Source organism: Spea bombifrons, chromosome 5, assembly GCF_027358695.1.
Source record: "Spea bombifrons isolate aSpeBom1 chromosome 5, aSpeBom1.2.pri, whole genome shotgun sequence".
NCBI classification, from domain to species: Eukaryota; Metazoa; Chordata; class Amphibia; order Anura; family Pelobatidae; genus Spea; species Spea bombifrons.
In genome coordinates, this window is record NC_071091.1 from 98,903,533 (window position 1) to 98,923,076 (window position 19,544).

A 19,544-nucleotide genomic window follows, 5' to 3' on the forward strand; every position below is an offset into this window, starting at 1 on the left:
GTGACGTCATCTATTGACGTAAAGTTCTTTTAACTATACAGGCTTGAAGCTCTCATTGCGCATGTATATTCATTCATTTTTCTTGCTCTCCGTAGATTATTTGTCCGCTGATGCCACCGCTAGTGAAGTTCAGTCTGCTTTGAATAGTCTGTGGTCTCTTAAACCTGACAGCGTCCAAGTAACAATGGAAACGGCTGGTCAAAGCAATGTCTATCGTGTGACGTTCAATTCACAAAGAGGTGTGTGTGTGGCCATAATATACCCTAACGGCTTCTAGATTGTAAGCTCCGCTGTACAGTGCTGCAGAATATAATTGTGCTTTACATTCAAGACTTAAAAGCTATTGGAAAAAAACAAAAACAAATTGGGATTCTAATAAAGTTTTCGGATTATTTTTACTTGAATCGTGTATTTTTCAAAGTGTAATATTTACAAAAAAATCATATTTTTTGGATTTTTCATTGTTGTGTATTGATATTGACAATATTGATAATATTGAATGCATAGAAATTGTCATTGGATTTTGAGTTGCAAGATGTATATATTAAGTTGAAATTCAACTCAAAAGTAATAGCAAATTAAAAAAAAAAATGTAGAGTTTGACAAATTTATACTTTATTACATTGTTTCTCATGTTTCATTGTTTTTTCTGTAGGGGATTTCAAGCTTCTTTCATTTGAAATCCTTGAAGGAAGCAACATGACAGTGGATATTGTAGAGACTACTCCGGGGACACCAGACATGAATTCATTTACCTTAGTGTGGGATGGCATTTACTCCAAGCCTTTGCCTCTAAATGCATCCTCTGGGGAGGTTTGTAGTGCAAACTTACAATTTTATTGAACGGGATTGTGGCAGAAACTAAAAGTATCAGGTACTGCTTGTAGTTTCTATTAATGTTCCATTTCTAATCCCAGGTTCAAGAGGCAATATTGGATTTGGTTAGCTCTCAGTGTCCTGACGCAATTAATAATCGAACAGAAGGAACTGCAGTCAAATTCTTCAGGAATTATGAAACAGATTTCACACCGGTGCGTATACCAACAAACAAATTGAGTGGAAATTACAGGACAGGTAGTCAGACAATGCTGGTTCGGTACACGGAGCAAGTAGTCAGGAAGCCAGGTACGGAACACGGAGAAGGTTAGCAGGATGCAAAAAATGCTAGGCAGAGAGAAATCAAAATGGGCCAAGAGTCAAATACAAGAGTTCGGAACGCCAAACCCCCAACGACAAACCAAAGGACCACATTAGGGTATCTGTATGCTGCAACCTAGAACATTTAAACTATGGTGCTAAGCCTGCATCGCCCCCTAGTGCACATCACAGGGGTGTCTCCTGGTCTGCTCCCGAACTGTCGTGACCGTGCAGGAGATCGACATTGGGTAAGTGAAGAGACCATGATCTGGCTAGCCCTAGCTTGGATGTCACAGAAGGGTCTCCTGGATGTGACGGCCTTGAGTCTGTCTGTCTATCTATCTATCTATCTATCTATCTATCTATCTATCTATCTATCTATCATAGAAGAAGCATAAGGATAAGAATGTAAACCATTTGAATATTTGGTTTAGTAAATGCTTACTTTTAAAATAAAGGAACATGATAAACGAATAGTTTTTTGTTCCTGAGGTTAATTATGTACATATATGCTGTATAGCTCCCTTTAACAAATGATAATCTATCGAGTTCCTAGATACCTGTTTGCTAGTAACAGTGTCTTCTGCTTCTGCCCACAGGTGGATCATTCCCGTGGAATTTTGACATCTGATACAGAAGCCTTCTGTGGGCGTTATTCTTTAAAGAATCCAGAAATGTTGTTTCATTTTGCAGATCTTAAACCTCCGACCACATCTCAAGAGTCCTATGGTTCTATTTCACTGACTATACACAGCAAGGTATGTTAACTGATTGAGTTAATTGAGGCATCCTATTTCCTTGTTTTACCTGCCTTTGACATACTGACCAGCTCATACCATGCAATAGAAATTGAATGGGCTGTTCTACGTGTACCTTTCTGATGACTTCATCTCCAGGAGGATATAGATACTATAGATATGAGGGACACAGAAATATGGTTTGCTTGAAAAAACATATGAAAAAAAAGACTAAAAGATGCTGACATGCATAGAGAGGGAGGGGATGTGATCAAAACATTTACTTGGGTAACGTAGTAATTTAGGTGGAAAAACCACACATGTCCATCAAGTTCAACCTTGCAGCTGATCCAGAAGAAGGCAACCCGGGCAGTACAGTGCAGTGATTTCAAATTGTGCCTCCAAAAAGGGAAGAAATTACTTCTTGGCTCTGAATTGCAATTTCTGGATCAACAAGTTATAATTTATCATGTCCTTATAAACAATTATATCAATTATATCCTGGTATATTTTTATTGGCTAGAAAAAATATCCAACCCATATCTAAGGGCAGCTAATGAACTTGATAGCACGGCCTCTGCGGGTAGCAATGTCCACATCTTTACTGTAAATAACCCTTTGTGCGGCTTAAAGTAAAACTTTTACGCTGAAACGCTTCTTAGAAATAAAACACAGCAGCCAAGTTTGAAACATCATTCTCCGTAGTATTCTTTTCCATTTCATACACAACGCAATCTACATGATATCCTTCCTATTTGACATGAAATCGTCTTCTCTACTTAAACACATGTAGAACAGCTAATGACATTTGATATATTCTGTTTGCAGCTGTGTTTTGCATATAAAGGATACTTGTCAAACTTCATCGGTATCAATTTTCAATATGAAGACTCCACTGGTACCAGCACAGTGAGCGGCCAGTTCGGTTATAACTTTGCTCAGGAAGAGAGGTAAGGACTGTTTCTATGAATTTTAGTGTTTTCCGTTAATTTTGGATTTATAGACCAATGTCTCTGCATCTTTCATCATATACTCTACATCTGAAGGTCAATATACCACCAATATTGCCAATATACTGCCTATACCGGCAGTGAATCAGCCATCACGTTACAATGCTTTACACATCTGTTATTTGGATTATACACAATGCACTCTTCTGTTTAAATATTTTAGAATTATTTTATAATATTGTTTTCAAGTGATCAGTGAAAATAAAACCTGTGTATGTTTAAATATCACGCAGTCCATAAATTCAACTAGAATTGTATTTTCTTTTTTGCAGTTGGACATACACCTGTATAGACATGCTGAGTCTTATAAGATCGAAATACTCAGGCAAAAACTTTCTTGTTAATTGGATTAGTTTACAGCCCTCGCAAAACTTATACATTGATGACCTGTACATTGGACAGATTGAAACAACTAATAATCTAAATGGTAAAGGGTTTTTTTTTTCATTTGTAACTTGAATATTAGTGTCTGCTTGTAATCTCTTGAAACAAAAGGGGTTTATTCAATAAAGCTGCAGATGAATCGTGGTTTGAAAACAGTGAATTCATTATGCGTTATGAAGGGCTTGGGCTGGCCCTGCAGAATGCATAATTCAATTGGCAAGGAGGCTTTCAAGAAGTCTCATTGACTTACTTTTTATTCTAGCAGAAGGTCACTAGGGTTGGTCCTCATAACCTATAGTCAAGTTGGTGAGTAGCCAACTCCCCCGTTATTGAATAATGCCCCGGTGTTAAACCAGTCCACATATATTGGTTGCATGTACCAATATCAATGAATGCTCCTGGACTCGATATATGTGTTATCCTCCATGGGGCAGACATTCACCAAGACCCATTCATTTTGAGTGACTTGTAAATGAGGTAGGCAAGAATTAATCAGTGTAAGCAAACATGAATACCCCAAAACAGCAGCTACAGAGAGAGAACACTAGGTATATAGTCTACATGCAGTTATCCATACCATCAAAAATATACGTGAGAAGAAGAGAAGCTGTACAGGACTGGATGGAGAAAATATATCTATTAATAATAATATGTATTGGTAAAACTTGATGGGTAAGAGGGAAAGATGATGTAGATGATGTACACTCTGTTAATAGGTTTTATAGTTTTGTGCTGATGATCTAGGTCATAGAAAAACACCTTTACGACATATTGGTATCTCTACTTGGTACTGAAGATTATACCTTCAAAATGAAAGGAGTTAACTTTAGGAAATAAACTTTAAAGACAGATTGTCAATGACAATACTGCTAAAGATGTGTCTGTTTTCACTAGCATTAGACTGTATTCATTTTCTTACTTCTGTGTTGTATAGTTGTAAGAAGACGTCCAGCTTTAGCCAACAAAGGAATATTCATTAACAGCGTTAGCGTGACAAGTGGCCCAACAGATCAATATACCGTTACGATTGACCCATTTAACTGTGGATTCAATCTACCACTATTTTCAGTCGGCTTTGCAGCGGTAAGTACGGGATTGATATCATGAACATTATTAGGTTTGTTTTTCAGACATGTGAATGAAAAATAGTAGAGCGATAGAGGGATCTGTTATCCCAGTCTCACCACGACAGTATTCACTTCCCAGTTCTTCTTGTTGCTAGTTTAACTGTGTATATGTAAATAATCTCAACGTTAGCATCTTTAACTATGACGGAGATCTGGATTAGTTTATGCTTTCTATCTACTAGTCAAAGGTATATTCTTTACTTAAATTGTAAAGATTATTTTCTGTAGACTAGATGCAGTAACAACATTCTTGGTTTTTACAGTTTTTCCCCATACTAGGTATAAAAACATCGTACTCGTTCCTTTTATTATATTCCTAACCTATATGTATCAAATGGAGAATTCAGTAAACTCATTAGGGCTTTTCCTTAAGTAGCTCAGATTCCCCAGGCTGAGACAACACAAGTTTAAACAATTTGTTCTGGATTATAATGGGACCAAGATAGCCCTTTAAGTTCTTTAGTGAACATCTGACATGAAAACTATCTGGTATTTTCATTGCGGGTCCATTTGCATCCTAACTGAGCCCTTCTGATATACATAGTGTAGCTCACAGAGAATGTTCATTAAGAGAAATTAGGCGGGAAAAGCCTGCAATTGAGTTTAAAAAGGAACTTGTATTATTCCATACTAGATAAAAATAAGGGGAATGAAAGATAAGACTCTTATTATGTAATAAAAGAATTACCTCGTTTTTGCAAATTCTAAAGTGTCTAACTAACTAGTAGATTAAGTAATTCTAAAAAAAAAAAAGGTAAATCCCTATCTAACATGTAAGCCTACCTAAAACATCAGCTGTAATGTGGACCGAAATGAGAGATACTTGGTCCTCGCACAGAGATACTGGCACTTAACTCTCGCTACATTATTTCAAACCTTACACCAAATCGCCACTAGAATAAACACTGATACACCTGTGCTAACTACCAGGCTGAAGTAAAATACTCGAGGAGAGTATTACCTTATGATAAAGGATAGAAATACATTGATTGAGGAGAGCTCTTCAGTGGGGAGGTGATTTGAAATGGCAGAAATTCTAGTGAAGACCTGATAGTATAATGAGCTTTGGGTAAATGGATACTTAGAATTAGAAATATCTTCATTATTTTCAGAATCTTAAATATCGCGTGTAGCACGGGAACGTCTATTACCCCGACTAAAAATTTATAGTTAGTATAAAAGTATAGTTAGAAACGTTGGGGTTGATTCCCTAAGCACTGAGTTTTAGATGTGGTTTTTTGGGTTGAAACATTTTTGTCTGTTTAAGCTTATTATTTGGGGCCAACATGACTCTGTTAACATGCATTAATTATTGTGCAATTATTATAAATATTAATACTAAAGATTTAAAGAAAAAACTATTATGTTATGTTCATTTTTAACAGAACACTGAAAATAACACTGAAAATGCAGCAACTTACAGAGCACCTTCATGGCCTCAAAATGCAGTCATTCAAATAAATAGGACGCAGGCGGCCTCACCACCCATAGGAGGAACGTTCAGTGTCCAAGCATATGGAAAGGAAATCAAAGGTGAGAGAAGGGTTTGAATCACATTTCAGTTGATTCTAGGCATTGACGCCTCTGGTATAAATGATACCAGGTTGCTCGACTTTGGGCCGTTAATCCACTTTGATTATTCTAAGTATTCCCTGGTTAATCACTGATGTCCCATGTAGGCCAGAGCCCTCATAATTGTTCAAAAATTAAACTGGGACGGTTAGCAATTATTGCTATTTATGCCTATGACATTGAAGTTTGATGGATTGGCTTATGTCCCAACATCAACAAAGTGCGCTGTAGTCAGGAACTATATTGTGTTTCCTTGAGAAATGTCCTATAACACCATGGAATAAATCTGCTCATAACGATAGCAGAAAGAGTCAAAGACCATGCAGTCAATTGCGCCATTTCTGTTTTCAGGACTAAAGGCTGACATTTCACGGACAGGTTTGCAATACGCATTGCAGACCATCCCAGAGCTGGGTCAGGTATCTGTCTCCTCAAGGACCGGAGGATGCTCTGGATACACATGGCAAATCAAGTTCTTAACAGCTTCTGGCTACCAACCCCTCTTACAGGTATTGGATTATAGAAATAGATTAAGGTTGTCCTGGCCAGGGAGGAAGAAGGTCGAATGTCCCTTACGCAGCTCCAAGCCCTGTGGTCCAAAAAATGGCCAAATGGAGGACCTGAAATGTAAAGACCCGATGCACAACAATTACAAGCCATCCCTTACAATACTTTTTCAGTACATTACAGCGATTATTCTGGGACCATTTTTACAAATTCTCTGTCTTGCACTTTTTTTGTGCCTTAATCCTCCTTATGAGGAAATTCCATATTCCAAAACATGCTTTCACTAAATTAAAGGCATATGGGACAATAGGCATTAAAGCCAGGTCAAAATGAATGTCCATAGTTAGGGATTCTGTTGGGGAACTATAGGTTGTTGCAAGATAATAATTACTTTGAACGATAAAACAATATTACTTGGAATAACACAGACTTGTAGATGCTTCTAAATGTAAATCTTTCTCATGAACAGATAAATGACTCTACGGTTACGGGTGTAAATGCAAATATATCAGCTGTAAAAGTGAGAGATGGTGGCTTATTCCGTCAACAACTCATTGGAGATATTTTGAGAACTCCACATGAGCAGCCACAGGTACAGTATTTAATTCCACGTAAACAGAATCGATGCGGGACAGAAATCCTGGGCTCCAGGACATCCAACCTCCTCAAAGATAGTACTCAATGTCCCAGCAGTGCAGGTGTTCCGGATCTTCTCAGAGAAGCACAGAAGTATCGTTCAGTATTTATATAACAGGCCTATTTATTTGTGTATCTTTATACCTATCAGGCTAATACGGTAGCTAGCGTCTGAATTATGAATGCCCTCAAGAAGAAAGCAACTAAATAAATGTTACAACAAGAATGCTTTTAAAGAAATACGGTTACCAGTGTCTCAGCTCCTCACAAAAGCTTGACAAAAGTTTTTGAATAGTACAATCGGGCCGCTGCTCCTTATATTTCGAGCGAATAGCCCAGGTTCACATAAATGGATGATTGAAATCTGTGGACCAACTATCATACTCTTAATTTATAGGTTGAGGTCTACATCAATGGGATACCATCCAGGTGTTCTGGGAATTGTGGATTTAAATGGGTAGCTGAGCAAACTCCAGCAATCGAAAGCATTAATGTTACTGCAGGTAAGTTGTGCATTGTATGTGCAGAAAACGTAATACACTACAGTTGTTCTGTCTTCTTACACGTTCACTCAGTGTGCAGTCTGACATTCAGTATAAACCATTCCTGTCTTCCAAATAAGAGGACTGTTCTTTGTAGTTTAACTTGTTTATTGGTGAACAGGTTGTTGAGTATATATGGCAAAACAGGATTACACACATGTAATGTGATGTGGTAATGTGATGTGGTAAAACTATAAGGATACAAATAACATGTATAAGTACAAGGCACATGAAATGCATGTATAATGACATTACATAACAGTTAAGTACATGGCAAAATGGCTGCCTATACATAAAATGACATGACTAGCTAACAGTCTAACAGTTAACTTTCCTGAGTAATAATACAAATAACTGAACAGCTCTGAATACTATAATGTCCCTGAAACAGAAGTAAATGTCTCACCAGATATGCTATTACACAGATGGTGGAGTTTTGGAAGGAGACATACAGAGACAGCTCTGATGATGAGTCCTGGTGACTGAAGACTGTAAAATGGAGGCTCCTCCCTCCCAGAATGCCTTGCAATCACCCACAATGCATTATTCTTTAACTAGAAAACAAGGTGTAATACAACTTAACACCGCTAGATGGAGCTATAATTTACTAAAGAAGTCTAAGGTGGCAAAAAGGTGAACTGTAAAGTTTCTCAAACCCTGCTGGGCAGAACACTCCCCGTCTGGCGTCAACCGACGCCACTACTAGGTCTTTCAGGTGGAAACAAAACAAGTTCCGCCACTGGCCTGAGGAATAGCTTACACTCGCCAAGCCTACATACTTTGACCTCAGCCTTGCGTACGTTCCCATCCTTGCTTGGGAATGTGTTGGTGATGAGACCCAGTGGCCACTCATTCCGGTGTGACTGGCTGTCTTTCATGAGCATGACATCCCCATGTCTGATGTTTGGCTTGTTAGTTTGCCACTTCCTTCTCGACTGTAGGGTAGAGATATACTGCTTCCTCCACCTGTCCCAGAAGGCATTAGAAAGACTTTGCACCTGCCTCAATTGTCGTCTGTAGAGGTCTTTATCTTTGAATTCTCCAAGAGGAGCACTCGGACTGCTGGTCTTCTGCGTGAGGCAGTCTATTTCTTCAGCATAACATTCACGTTGTATAGTGCAAATTATGTTCTTGGACTTTTCCAAATTAGGAGTGGTAAAGGCATGTTTGCAGTGGTGCCAACCTTTGCAGGGCTTCTGGCTCTCAGGTAATGTTGACTTATAAGATTGAGCCATATGAACTAGACAGGTTATAGCACGAACAAGCGACATCCAGGTGGAGAACCTGACGAAACGATGAGATTTGAGTTGGTGATCCGAAGTCACCGTACATAGAACAGATACTTCAGGTCGGATTTCTTCGTCGGCATCTGAGTCTACCAATCCAAACGAGTCAGGTTCAATGTTGCAAGACGTTGAACGGTACAGGAATGCAGGACCCATAAACCATGTTGTGTCTTTAAGGTGACTTGTTGCTACAGATCTAGTCGCATGGTCCACAGGATTATGTGTGTGGACACATAGTGCCACTGTTTAGGACAAGTGGATCTCCTGATCCTTAGCACCCGATTGCTGACATAAAAGCGTCTTGTTTCGTTGCAAATATATCCTAGGACTACCTTACTGTCCGTGTAAAACTCGACTTCCCCAATTTCCAGGTTCATTCCTGTTGTTATAAGTTCGGCCAACTCTACTGCAAGCACGGCAGCGCAGAGTTCCAGTCTGGGTATCGTGTGCTCGCGGAGTGGCGCCAGTTTAGTCCGGCTCATAACAAAACCCACATGGCATTGTTCTTTGACATCTATGGTCTTCAAGTATGCTACGGCTGCAATCGCCTTGACTGAAGCGTCGCAGAAGATATAAAGTCTTTGCATCTTGACTTCAGTTGATGGCACGGAAGCATACGGTCGTGCCACACGAAGGCTGGACAAAGCTTCTAGAGACTTCCTCCATCCTGTCCACAGGTCTTTTTTCTCCATGGGAAGCGGATCATCCCAATCAGCCGTCTCTGTGGTGAAGTCTCTTAACAACATTTTACCCTGAATGGTAACAGGCGTTACGAATCCCAGCGGATCATATAAGCTGTTTATGGTAGACAGGACTCCTCTGCGTGTGAAGGCTTTTTCTTCCTTGCTGATTTGGAAGGTGAACGTGTCTTCCTTTAAATCCCAGAGCAAACCGAGGCTTCGCTGCATCGGAAGGGAGTCTGTGCTAAGATCCAAGTCTTTTAGATCACTTGAGTGGTCTTGGGGTGAGAAGGCCTCCATTAACTCTAGACTGTTGGAGGCGATTTTGTGCAACCTCAAATTAGATAGAGCGAGCATTTCTTGAGCTCTTTTCAGGAGACTGATTGCGGTCTCGTTCGTGGGTGTAGATTTCAAGCAGTCGTCGACATAGAAATCTTTTTCCACAAAGAACCTGACATCCGTCCCATACTTTGCTTCACCCTCTCGAGCTGAATGTCTGAGACCGTAGATAGCAACTGCAGGGGAAGGACTGTTTCCGAAAATGTGCACTCTCATTCGATATTCTACAATGTCCTCATTGGGGTCGTTGTTGCGGTGCCAGAAGAACCTCAAGTAGTTTCTGTGTTCTTCCTTGACAAGGAAGCAGTGGAACATCTGTTGTATGTCGGCCATAAATGCTACGGAATTTCTGCGGAAGCGTAAAAGTACCTCCTGAAGTCTGTTGTTGAGGTCTGGACCAGACAGTAAGACGTCGTTTAGTGAGACGCCTTCGCATTTGGCACTTGAGTCGAATACTACTCTTATCTGTCCTGGTTTCTTAGGATGATACACGCCGAATATGGGTAAGTACCAACACTCTTCTGAGTCTTGGAGCGTGGGTGCAATCTCTGCGTGGTTGTTCTGGAATATTCTTTCCATGAATGTAAAGAAATGTTCTTTCATCTCTGGTGTCCTCTGAAGTTTGCGTTTGAGGGAGATAAATCGACTGTAGACAAGTTCTTTGTTGTTAGGTAAGCGTCGTCTCTCAGGTTTAAACGGTAAAGGTGCGACCCAGCTTTTCGACTTGTCTTTTACTATTCCTCGATCCATGATATCCAAGAACAGCCTGTCTTCTATGGACATTGCGACCCTGTTGTCTTCTCTTGTCCTGTGGAAGACTGTGCACCCTAAGTGATCTTGCTCACCATCGCAGGCGTGGTCTTCACAGGAGGGATCCACGAAAGGACAAGGCGCGGGAGCGCTGTGTGGCAATTCTTTTATCAGGAACCTACTCTGACATGGCTGGAATAGAGAAGGACGTCCATTTTCAAGTGTGTTGGTGAGCATACTGTTGACTGAGGTCGGCTTGTGCGCTCCTCCTAGACAGACGTCTCCTATGATGACCCATCCTAGGTCAAGTCTCTGGGCATATGGAGCGTTTTGGGGGCCGTTAATCTGTCCTCTAGCCTTGTGAACTCGTAATATGTCTCTTCCAAGGAGTAAGACTATTGGGGCTTCTGGGTCCAGCTCCGGTATCAAATGAGCTATACGCCTCAGATGGGGGTGGTATGCTGCCACCTCTGGTGTAGGTATCTCGGACCGGTTGTCAGGAATGTGATTGCACTCCAGTATGGTTGGCAGGGACAAGCAGGTATGACCATCTATGGACTCTACCCTGTACCCAGTTGCTTTCCTCCCCGCCGTCTCAACGGTACCTGCACATGTCTTTAAGGAGTAGGGAGAACCGGGCCCAACGATGTTGAAGGTGTCGAAGAAGGTGGATTTAGCTAAAGACCTATTGCTTTGATCATCTAAGATTGCATATACCTTGATCGCCGTATCTCGGTGACCGACCGGATAAACTCTGACAAGGCAGATTTTTGAGCAGGACTTCCCTCCTGCAAGTCCTTTACAGATCTCTGTACACTGAGAAGTGACTGCTGGGGTGTCTATGTCAGTGTCTATCTGCTTTCTGTCATGCCCCTCTCCTTGGGATGATGTTTGAGAGGGTGGTCCAGGGTGTAAAGCCGTGTTGTGTTCTGTGCTACCGCATTCTGTGCATGTCACACTGACCTTACAGTTCCTGGCGTAGTGCGATGTTGTACTGCAGCATCTGAAGCAGATGTTGTTTTCTTTGAGGAATTCTTTGCGGTCCTCTAAGGACTTCTCTCTGAAGGCTCTGCATTTTAGCAGAGAATGTGGTTTCTTGTGCAGGGGGCATTGTCTGGTAAGATCTTCGAGTTTGTTCCCTTGAGAGGATTTAAACGACCTGTAAGGAGAACCTGTGGAGGCAACATTAGTTTTGTGGACTGCCACTGGTGTTTTATGAGGTTTGACACCAGGGGTAGTGGGACATGACAATGTAAAGTCAAAACTGGGATCATTTCTGATCCTTGCTTGTTGAGCAACAAAGTCTACAAACACCCTGAAGGGGGGAAATGGTACATTATGAACCTGTTTATAATGAGAACCATGCGTGATCCATTTCTCCTGTAGGTTATAAGGGAGTTTTAGAACAATCAGATTAACACCTCGGGCGGTGTCCAGGAATGCTAGCCCTGGCAGATCTCCTTCTGCTTGAGCAACCTGTACCTCTATTAGTAAGTCACTGAGTTCCCTGAGTTTTTGGTAATCCCTACCCACTATTCTGGGAAAATTATCAACTCTCTTATATAAAGCATTTTCTATAGCTTCTATTGACCCATAACACTCATTAAGTCTTTCCCACACCATCTTTAGGCCTTTGCTTGGATAGTTTATGTTAATGTCTCTGATTCTTCTGGCGTGTTCAGCAGACTCATTTCCAAGCCATTTTACCAAGAGATCTAACTCCTCACTGCAGGAAAGATCTAAGTCCCTAATGGCGTTCTGGAAGGAGGCTCGCCATGCCCTGTAGTTCTCGGGGCGATCTGTGAACTTTGCAAGTCCCTTGGTAACCAGCTCCCGTTTAGCAAAGAACTTAGCGAAGTCCATGGCAGCCCGGTTAGCGTCAATACTACCCGGTGTGCTGTTGTTATGCTGAGTGTGTGGTGTATCACCATACCTTTTAGAGATTTCTGGCTTAGGGAAGTCTGTATAATACCGTTCTGACGCGAAGGGTGTCCCTTGAAGTCGAAGCGAAGGACGTAGCTTTTGTTCTTTAGGGCGGTAGTTGTGGTCAGCATCGCTTTGTCGCATATCGTCCTGCTCGAGGTACTGTGGTTCAAGGTAGGATCTTTGGCACTCTGTAAAAGCTGGTTGATGTACTGGATCATAGTTGTCATCTGTCTTGGGATGCTGATGGACATATTCTGAGACGCGCTGTGCTGGATCTTGTTGATCTAGGTCTGGCCCGAGTACTTGGCTGTGTTTCTCAGATTCAGCGAACTCCGTGGCTTCTAGGAACTCTGCTTTGGCTATTGCGGCTGCCGCTTCTTTCTCCGCTGCGAGTTTTTCCAGTGACGCCTGCAGACACGCTGTCTGTTTCTTTAGTTGCATCTCTTGTGCAGCAAAGGAAGCCCTTACTTTTGCAGCCTCAGCTTCTGCACGGGCGAGAGCAGCCATTTCTTTTATTGATGACTTGCTAGAGCGGCTTGCTCGTGACCTTGTCCCGTATGTTGATGCCTTGCTAGTGGACATGGTGTGCCTGTTTGCTGGCTGCTTAATGTCTCTGTGCAGACTCAGTCTAGGTAGGACTAGGAACGGACTTCAACGTGGTTTGGATCGTGTCGCGCTTGCTGGGGGCTGCACTCTCGCTTCTTGTGACTGTATGGCCGCCGCTGCAATCTTGTACATAGGACTGCGTTGCTGATGGCGGCTCCGTACAGTCAGATCCACTATCGCTGGTGACTAGCAATCTGTTTTACTGTTCTGTCTTCTTACACGTTCACTCAGTGTGCAGTCTGACATTCAGTATAAACCATTCCTGTCTTCCAAATAAGAGGACTGTTCTTTGTAGTTTAACTTGTTTATTGGTGAACAGGTTGTTGAGTATATATGGCAAAACAGGATTACACACATGTAATGTGATGTGGTAATGTGATGTGGTAAAACTATAAGGATACAAATAACATGTATAAGTACAAGGCACATGAAATGCATGTATAATGACATTACATAACAGTTAAGTACATGGCAAAATGGCTGCCTATACATAGAATGACATGACTAGCTAACAGTCTAACAGTTAACTTTCCTGAGTAATAATACAAATAACTGAACAGCTCTGAATACTATAATGTCCCTGAAACAGAAGTAAATGTCTCACCAGATATGCTATTACACAGATGGTGGAGTTTTGGAAGGAGACATACAGAGACAGCTCTGATGATGAGTCCTGGTGACTGAAGACTGTAAAATGGAGGCTCCTCCCTCCCAGAATGCCTTGCAATCACCCACAATGCATTATTCTTTAACTAGAAAACAAGGTGTAATACAACTTAACACCGCTAGATGGAGCTATAATTTACTAAAGAAGTCTAAGGTGGCAAAAAGGTGAACTGTAAAGTTTCTCAAACCCTGCTGGGCAGAACAACAGTAAACTTTCCAATAAGTAGATAGTGTGCCGGTTACCTTATTAACGGTCACTTAATCATGTTGGTACAAAATAGTATTAACGTACTAGAAAGTATGAAGAATAGTTCTGCTGTTCTCTTCACCAGGGATATATTTCTTGACAGAAATATATCAGCTTAGATTCATTAACCGATAAAATGTATCCCTGTTGTTTTTTTGTATCTCATTTGTTTCTATTGTGATCTACGCAAGGTGTGAAGGTCCATGGCCTTACGCCAGCCTCAGCTTGTATGCTTTATTGTTTCCCCAATAAAACGTATTGCGAATAAGAGTTTTCTATTAAGAAGGACAAACTTATACATGTAAAACATTTGTAATTCTTGATGATGTATAATTGTGGTTTCTTCCAGGGTTGAATGAGGACGAGCAGGTGTTAATAATAAATGGTAAAGGATTCTCAGAGAGCTCAGTGAACGATACAACCTATGTAAAAATCGGTGAAGTGAACTGTCCTATTATCAATGTGACTGGTAAGTGATTTTTTTAATAAAAATGTTGCTACCTAACTGTAGAAGCAGTTTTTTTTTTACTTGGGTACCGACCACCAAGGAACATCTAACATAAAAGATGCAAGCGAGAGCTAACAAGAGGAACAATGTACCATTATGTTACAATTTAGACAAAAAATATCCCTAGTAATAAAATATTGAGATAAAGATACTGAGCAGGAGATTAGCATTGTGCAGAGCATCATCAAAAAGGGGTGAAAAGTTGCAAAAATAAATTTCTAATGCTGCAGAGAAACAACTGTATCCAATTGTTTCACTTGTCACCTTTTTACAATTTAAGTAATTTATTGTTCATTTGATATCACCAGTATCACATCTAGGAAGTATGACATCTGCCCTCAACAGGTTATGAAACCAGCCAAATCACCTAGTACGAATTGTTCACAAAACTAGAAGAGTGTACTGCCCCAGCACTAGGGTTTAGCATATCTATATAGAGGAACATAAAAATAATCTAGTCATAGTGAAAATGTGTGCTAGGAACCTTGATGTGCCCTGGTGATCGTTCATCAAAACAAAAATGCTTCAGGGGGTCCAGTTCTTTAAAACAGACCGGAGAGGAGAGGTAGGATGATACCACAGAACAAGTTGGGATACACATTTATACCGCTATTTCTTGCCATATACAAATTTTGCCAGAATTAATAGACCTTACAACCCAGCACATTTGTGCTAAAAAGGTCTTGAGTGATCCACAAGCCACCAGTGTCCAAGTTATTCGCAAAAATCTCCAAAGAAAGTTAATAACCTAAACCCTTCTCATCAAAAGAGTCTAAAATATTCCATTATCTCGTTTCTCTACCTCTTTATTACATATCCGCTTCCCATTTCATTTGCATGGCCATTTCCTTATTGCAGCTAGAACATTTTCTCCATATTTGTAACCTTTTCCTCAGAATTGTCAATGTGCCATATCTTCATTTCCATTCCTATCATCTTTCTCTATTACCAAATTATTTGCAACACTGATAAGGTATGTAACTTTTTGCAAGTATCATTGAACTAATATTCCGTTCTATTATACCTATGTGTACAAGCTAATGAAATCAGATGCCTCATACAAAAATCAAGTGCGGGAACATTTCCGATCAGAGTATACGTCGCGGGAGCTGGATTTGCAACACCCTCCGAGGGAATCTTTACCTTCACGCATGAAATCACCATCACTTCCGTTTCACCATCTGCAGGAAGTCTTGCAGGTAAAATAAAATGTTTACTATTTTCCATATGAAATTAAAATTGCCATAAAGTAAACCAATTTGAGCTTATTTTAAGAAAGAGGTGGATGTAAAGCCAGTTTCATTTTTACTTTAATCCAAATAAATTAATAGAATTCATACCCTGGATAAATTGATACACAACGAATCAGGTAATAAATGAAATAAAAATAATGACTTTGTAACAATTAGTCACAAATACAACTATGGGTGGATGCATTTTTTTGTAATTCGGCCTATTCTTCTCTCTGTAGGGGGTACTTTGGTAACTATAGGTGGAAGCGGTTTTAGCACCGACTCGGTCGTACAGTTTGGAGGCGCTGGCTGTGATGTAGAATTTGCTAATCTGACTTTTATTCACTGCAGAACCCAAACAGTAAGTTGATAATGTGTCATTGTGACAATTTAAGACTGTATTTTTATATGTTATTCTTCTAAACGTTGTGTGCATTAGATATGTGACCCACACTTTTGGTAGGGTAACATATTTTGTAGGTTATTGTAAGAAGTTCGGTTTTGGAGAGATTAAGTCTTAGGAAATGTGCAGACATCCAGCTAGAGGCAAAGCAGTTACTTACACCATCAATACCAGAGAGATTGGGAGAGGATAGGTAGATCTGGGTGTCATTGGTGTGCGGGTGTTATTGAAAGCCAAAGGTTGAGATTAGTTTGAAGACAAAGTGTTATCGGCAGTGTAACATTTTTGTATTTCATATATATAATGGGTGTTCTCTTTTTACTAATTTTAGTAATTAAGTCCTTTTTGTATCGCCAAAGAAATTCTTAAAACTGTGCTTATTCAGCCCTATATTGCTCAGTTATCACTGAGTGATACCAAGGTTTATTGCTGGATATTATAGCATGCTAGTGATGGGTTACTATTTGTTATTATTTTATTATATTATTATATCTTTTGTTTATATAGAAGCAACAGATTCTGGAGTGTCCTACAATAGATTAGAATACAATAGATTATGCAGAAAATAGCAAATAAAACCAACCATGGGGCAGAAAATCTAGAGGTATCTTACACTCTAATGGGAGGACAGAACTGATACACAGGGGTGAAATATTTGAGGAGCAATGGACTAGTAGGAAATATATTGCTAAATACGCAGGGAATCCATAGGGCACGTTGTGACTGGACATAAGTGTAATGCAAAGTGTAGAGAGTAACAAGAGGTACAGAGATAAGGCGCTAGACATGGGATAGCATAGGTTGGAAGTGAAGCCTCCATGAAATTGGTGTAGGGTGGCATATCCCTAAACGTATTAAAAGTGCTAGTTGTCACCCTTTCTGGTTACTCTCGTGTCTCCTTAAAATGTTTATTTGAGGGAGATGGGAAACCTTTTAAATATGTTTTTCATCTTTTATTCCCAGGGATCAGAAGGATCTGTGGACATTGTTGTTTTTACCAATGGAATGAACAGAACCTTAGAACAGTCTTTTCTTTACAGCTCTTCGTATACACCAGTCATCACGGAAATTAGCCCAAACAGCGTTAATGTTTTGGGTAAGGTTTGCAACGTTGTATGTGAATAAATGAATAGCAATTCTACAATAAAAAAACTATATTGCATAATCCTTTTGTAAGTTGTATTTTTCTAAAGGAAACATAGAAAGTGTTAGCAGATAAAAACCATTTGGCCCATCTAGTCTGCCCAACCAGAGAAGGAGAAGTAAAGGCCCACAGAGAGCACTATCTTTAGTAAATGAAGCTAACTTCACATTTTATCTTTTGTAGGAAACACAAGTTTGATTATCTCTGGATTTAACTTCAGCAGCCAGTCGACAGAAAGTGCAGTTTTTATTGGAAAGGAACTTTGTAAAATACTTGAGTGGAACCCAACAAATATCACGTGCATCTTACCTTCACATCTACCTGGAACGTACACTGTCTTGGTACACGTGGCAGATTGGGGCTTTGCATTAAGGTAAACACAACACAAAATCGTGTGCCATAACTATAGTATGGGTGAGATCCTCTCAGTGGGCCATCAGTAGTACTTTTCGACCAGCCGTCTACTTTGATGATCACCTGGCCAGGTCACACATTATTATCTGTCCACAAGGAGAAAATAAATGATAGCATGGCTGTTGAGTAGAGCCGAGGGAAAACTAACTGTGAGCCACTACGGTAAGCCTGGGAAGAGCAGCTGCCTCTTTTGTCCTGTCTTAATGATGGCTTTAGTAGTTTTAAATAAAAAGAGGTCATTTTAATTCAAACTCAATAAATTCAACATGGGTCAATTAAGTATAAAGACTACCGTAAGAGCATAACACATCCTAAAATGTAACACGATTTGGAGCAGTAAAAAAAAAAAACCCTACTTCAGGTTTTCCGCACCAATTCTTAAATATATTACAAATTTAAAAAGGTATTAAATAAGAAGCCAATCAGAAAGGCGAAATCCATGGGCTTGATCATCAACGGGAGACACAAGAAATATACGGTAATTGATAGTCTTTTACTGAAACATTGTTAGAACTTTCGTATGGAGGCATGAAAATGTTAACAAAATATAAAAGTAGGTTGTAATATGAGCAGTGTTGAAATGTTAATATTAATATTATTAATTATTGCTTAATTTTGAAGGGGCCATGCTGATACATGCAACTATTTGTATTGAATCAGTCAATAACATGGGTTAAAAAATATCTTTCTGGATTCTTTTTTAGTGAAGGGAATACATCCATTGAGTATATTCTACAAGTGAACAGCATCTTTCCGCAGTACGGATCTCTTTACGGCGGGACTGAGATCACATTAAAAGGGTCTGGATTTCATTCGGTCCCTGAAAATAATGAAGTTCGAATAGGTATTTTAGCTTTGTGTTATTGTAATAATGTTAGTTACTAAAGATCAATAATTCAACTCTATTTGGTAGAAATGTTTGGAATTATAAAGGGTCGGGTTAGTGTAGTCTGTGCTTGGTGGAGATTGCCGAAAGTGAAGCACGTGCTTGATCAAGGCTAATGCATTTGATTAGTGAAGACGTATTAGCGTGTCTGGATCATTGAAAATTGAGTCTTTAGTTGTAGGTAATAATGTTTATTGGTTCAAGAGAAAGATGAATAATCGTATTAGCTTTGAGGACCTCAAAGTTTTTTTTCTTTCTTTATTCCATTAGAGGTCTTACGTGAGTCTACACTGTTTTACATGTAAGCCAAATAAAAGTATCACATACAATAAAAGGCTCTTCTCCTGGACAAATATGGCAATCATTTTCTGGATTGTCCCAAAAGATTTTTTTGGCTGCTTTGAATGTCTGAGAAATATAAGTAACTATATTCTCATTGCCATACCTTCTTCTATTTTTTTGTTAGGTTCTGTTCCATGCAATGTTACGTCCAGTTCAGAAAGTGAACTAACATGCGTTATTCAAAGGCCTGGAAAAATATACACCGTGACTAATAATGGAAAACATTCAGGTAAGTATTACATAGTTCTAGGTAGAATGACTCCACTGGACGCCAAAGGCAAAAGTCCCAATAAACCCCCCACTGGTTCTGTCTCCTCTGCTGTTGTTTTCCCATCATAGTTCCAGAGTAACTTGGCCAGAATAGAAGAGATTCCCAGTACTGGAGACAATGCATGGATTCAAAGCACCATGTTTTGGAGGAACTGAAAATAAGAATATATGAGGAGATTAATTCCAGGCCCTG

General features: G+C 39.8%; 1 protein-coding gene and 2 long non-coding RNA genes across 3 annotated transcripts in view; 1 reads left to right on the forward strand and 2 right to left on the reverse strand.

The window, feature by feature from the left end:
* The window catches only part of PKHD1L1 (PKHD1 like 1), a 67,186-nt gene that overhangs the window by 19,435 nt on the left and 28,207 nt on the right, over positions 1–19,544 (forward strand). The window contains exons 17-34 of the mRNA XM_053466545.1: positions 96–239; positions 656–813; positions 918–1,031; positions 1,737–1,895; positions 2,703–2,824; positions 3,157–3,311; positions 4,203–4,351; positions 5,781–5,928; positions 6,319–6,476; positions 6,944–7,066; positions 7,508–7,613; positions 14,502–14,621; positions 15,698–15,859; positions 16,132–16,253; positions 17,259–17,391; positions 17,623–17,812; positions 18,558–18,697; positions 19,206–19,310. Coding sequence (XP_053322520.1) covers positions 96–239; positions 656–813; positions 918–1,031; positions 1,737–1,895; positions 2,703–2,824; positions 3,157–3,311; positions 4,203–4,351; positions 5,781–5,928; positions 6,319–6,476; positions 6,944–7,066; positions 7,508–7,613; positions 14,502–14,621; positions 15,698–15,859; positions 16,132–16,253; positions 17,259–17,391; positions 17,623–17,812; positions 18,558–18,697; positions 19,206–19,310 — 2,508 coding nt within the window. The remainder of the gene's footprint in view (positions 1–95; positions 240–655; positions 814–917; positions 1,032–1,736; positions 1,896–2,702; positions 2,825–3,156; positions 3,312–4,202; positions 4,352–5,780; positions 5,929–6,318; positions 6,477–6,943; positions 7,067–7,507; positions 7,614–14,501; positions 14,622–15,697; positions 15,860–16,131; positions 16,254–17,258; positions 17,392–17,622; positions 17,813–18,557; positions 18,698–19,205; positions 19,311–19,544) is intronic.
* On the reverse strand, positions 7,740–8,303 carry LOC128496759 (uncharacterized). The gene is made up of 2 exons (XR_008354257.1): positions 8,059–8,303; positions 7,740–7,843 (listed from the first exon to the last, which is right to left on the reverse strand). It is a non-coding gene; the product is annotated as an uncharacterized LOC128496759 (long non-coding RNA).
* LOC128496758 (uncharacterized) lies at positions 13,140–14,092 on the reverse strand. The gene is made up of 2 exons (XR_008354256.1): positions 13,844–14,092; positions 13,140–13,628 (listed from the first exon to the last, which is right to left on the reverse strand). It is a non-coding gene; the product is annotated as an uncharacterized LOC128496758 (long non-coding RNA).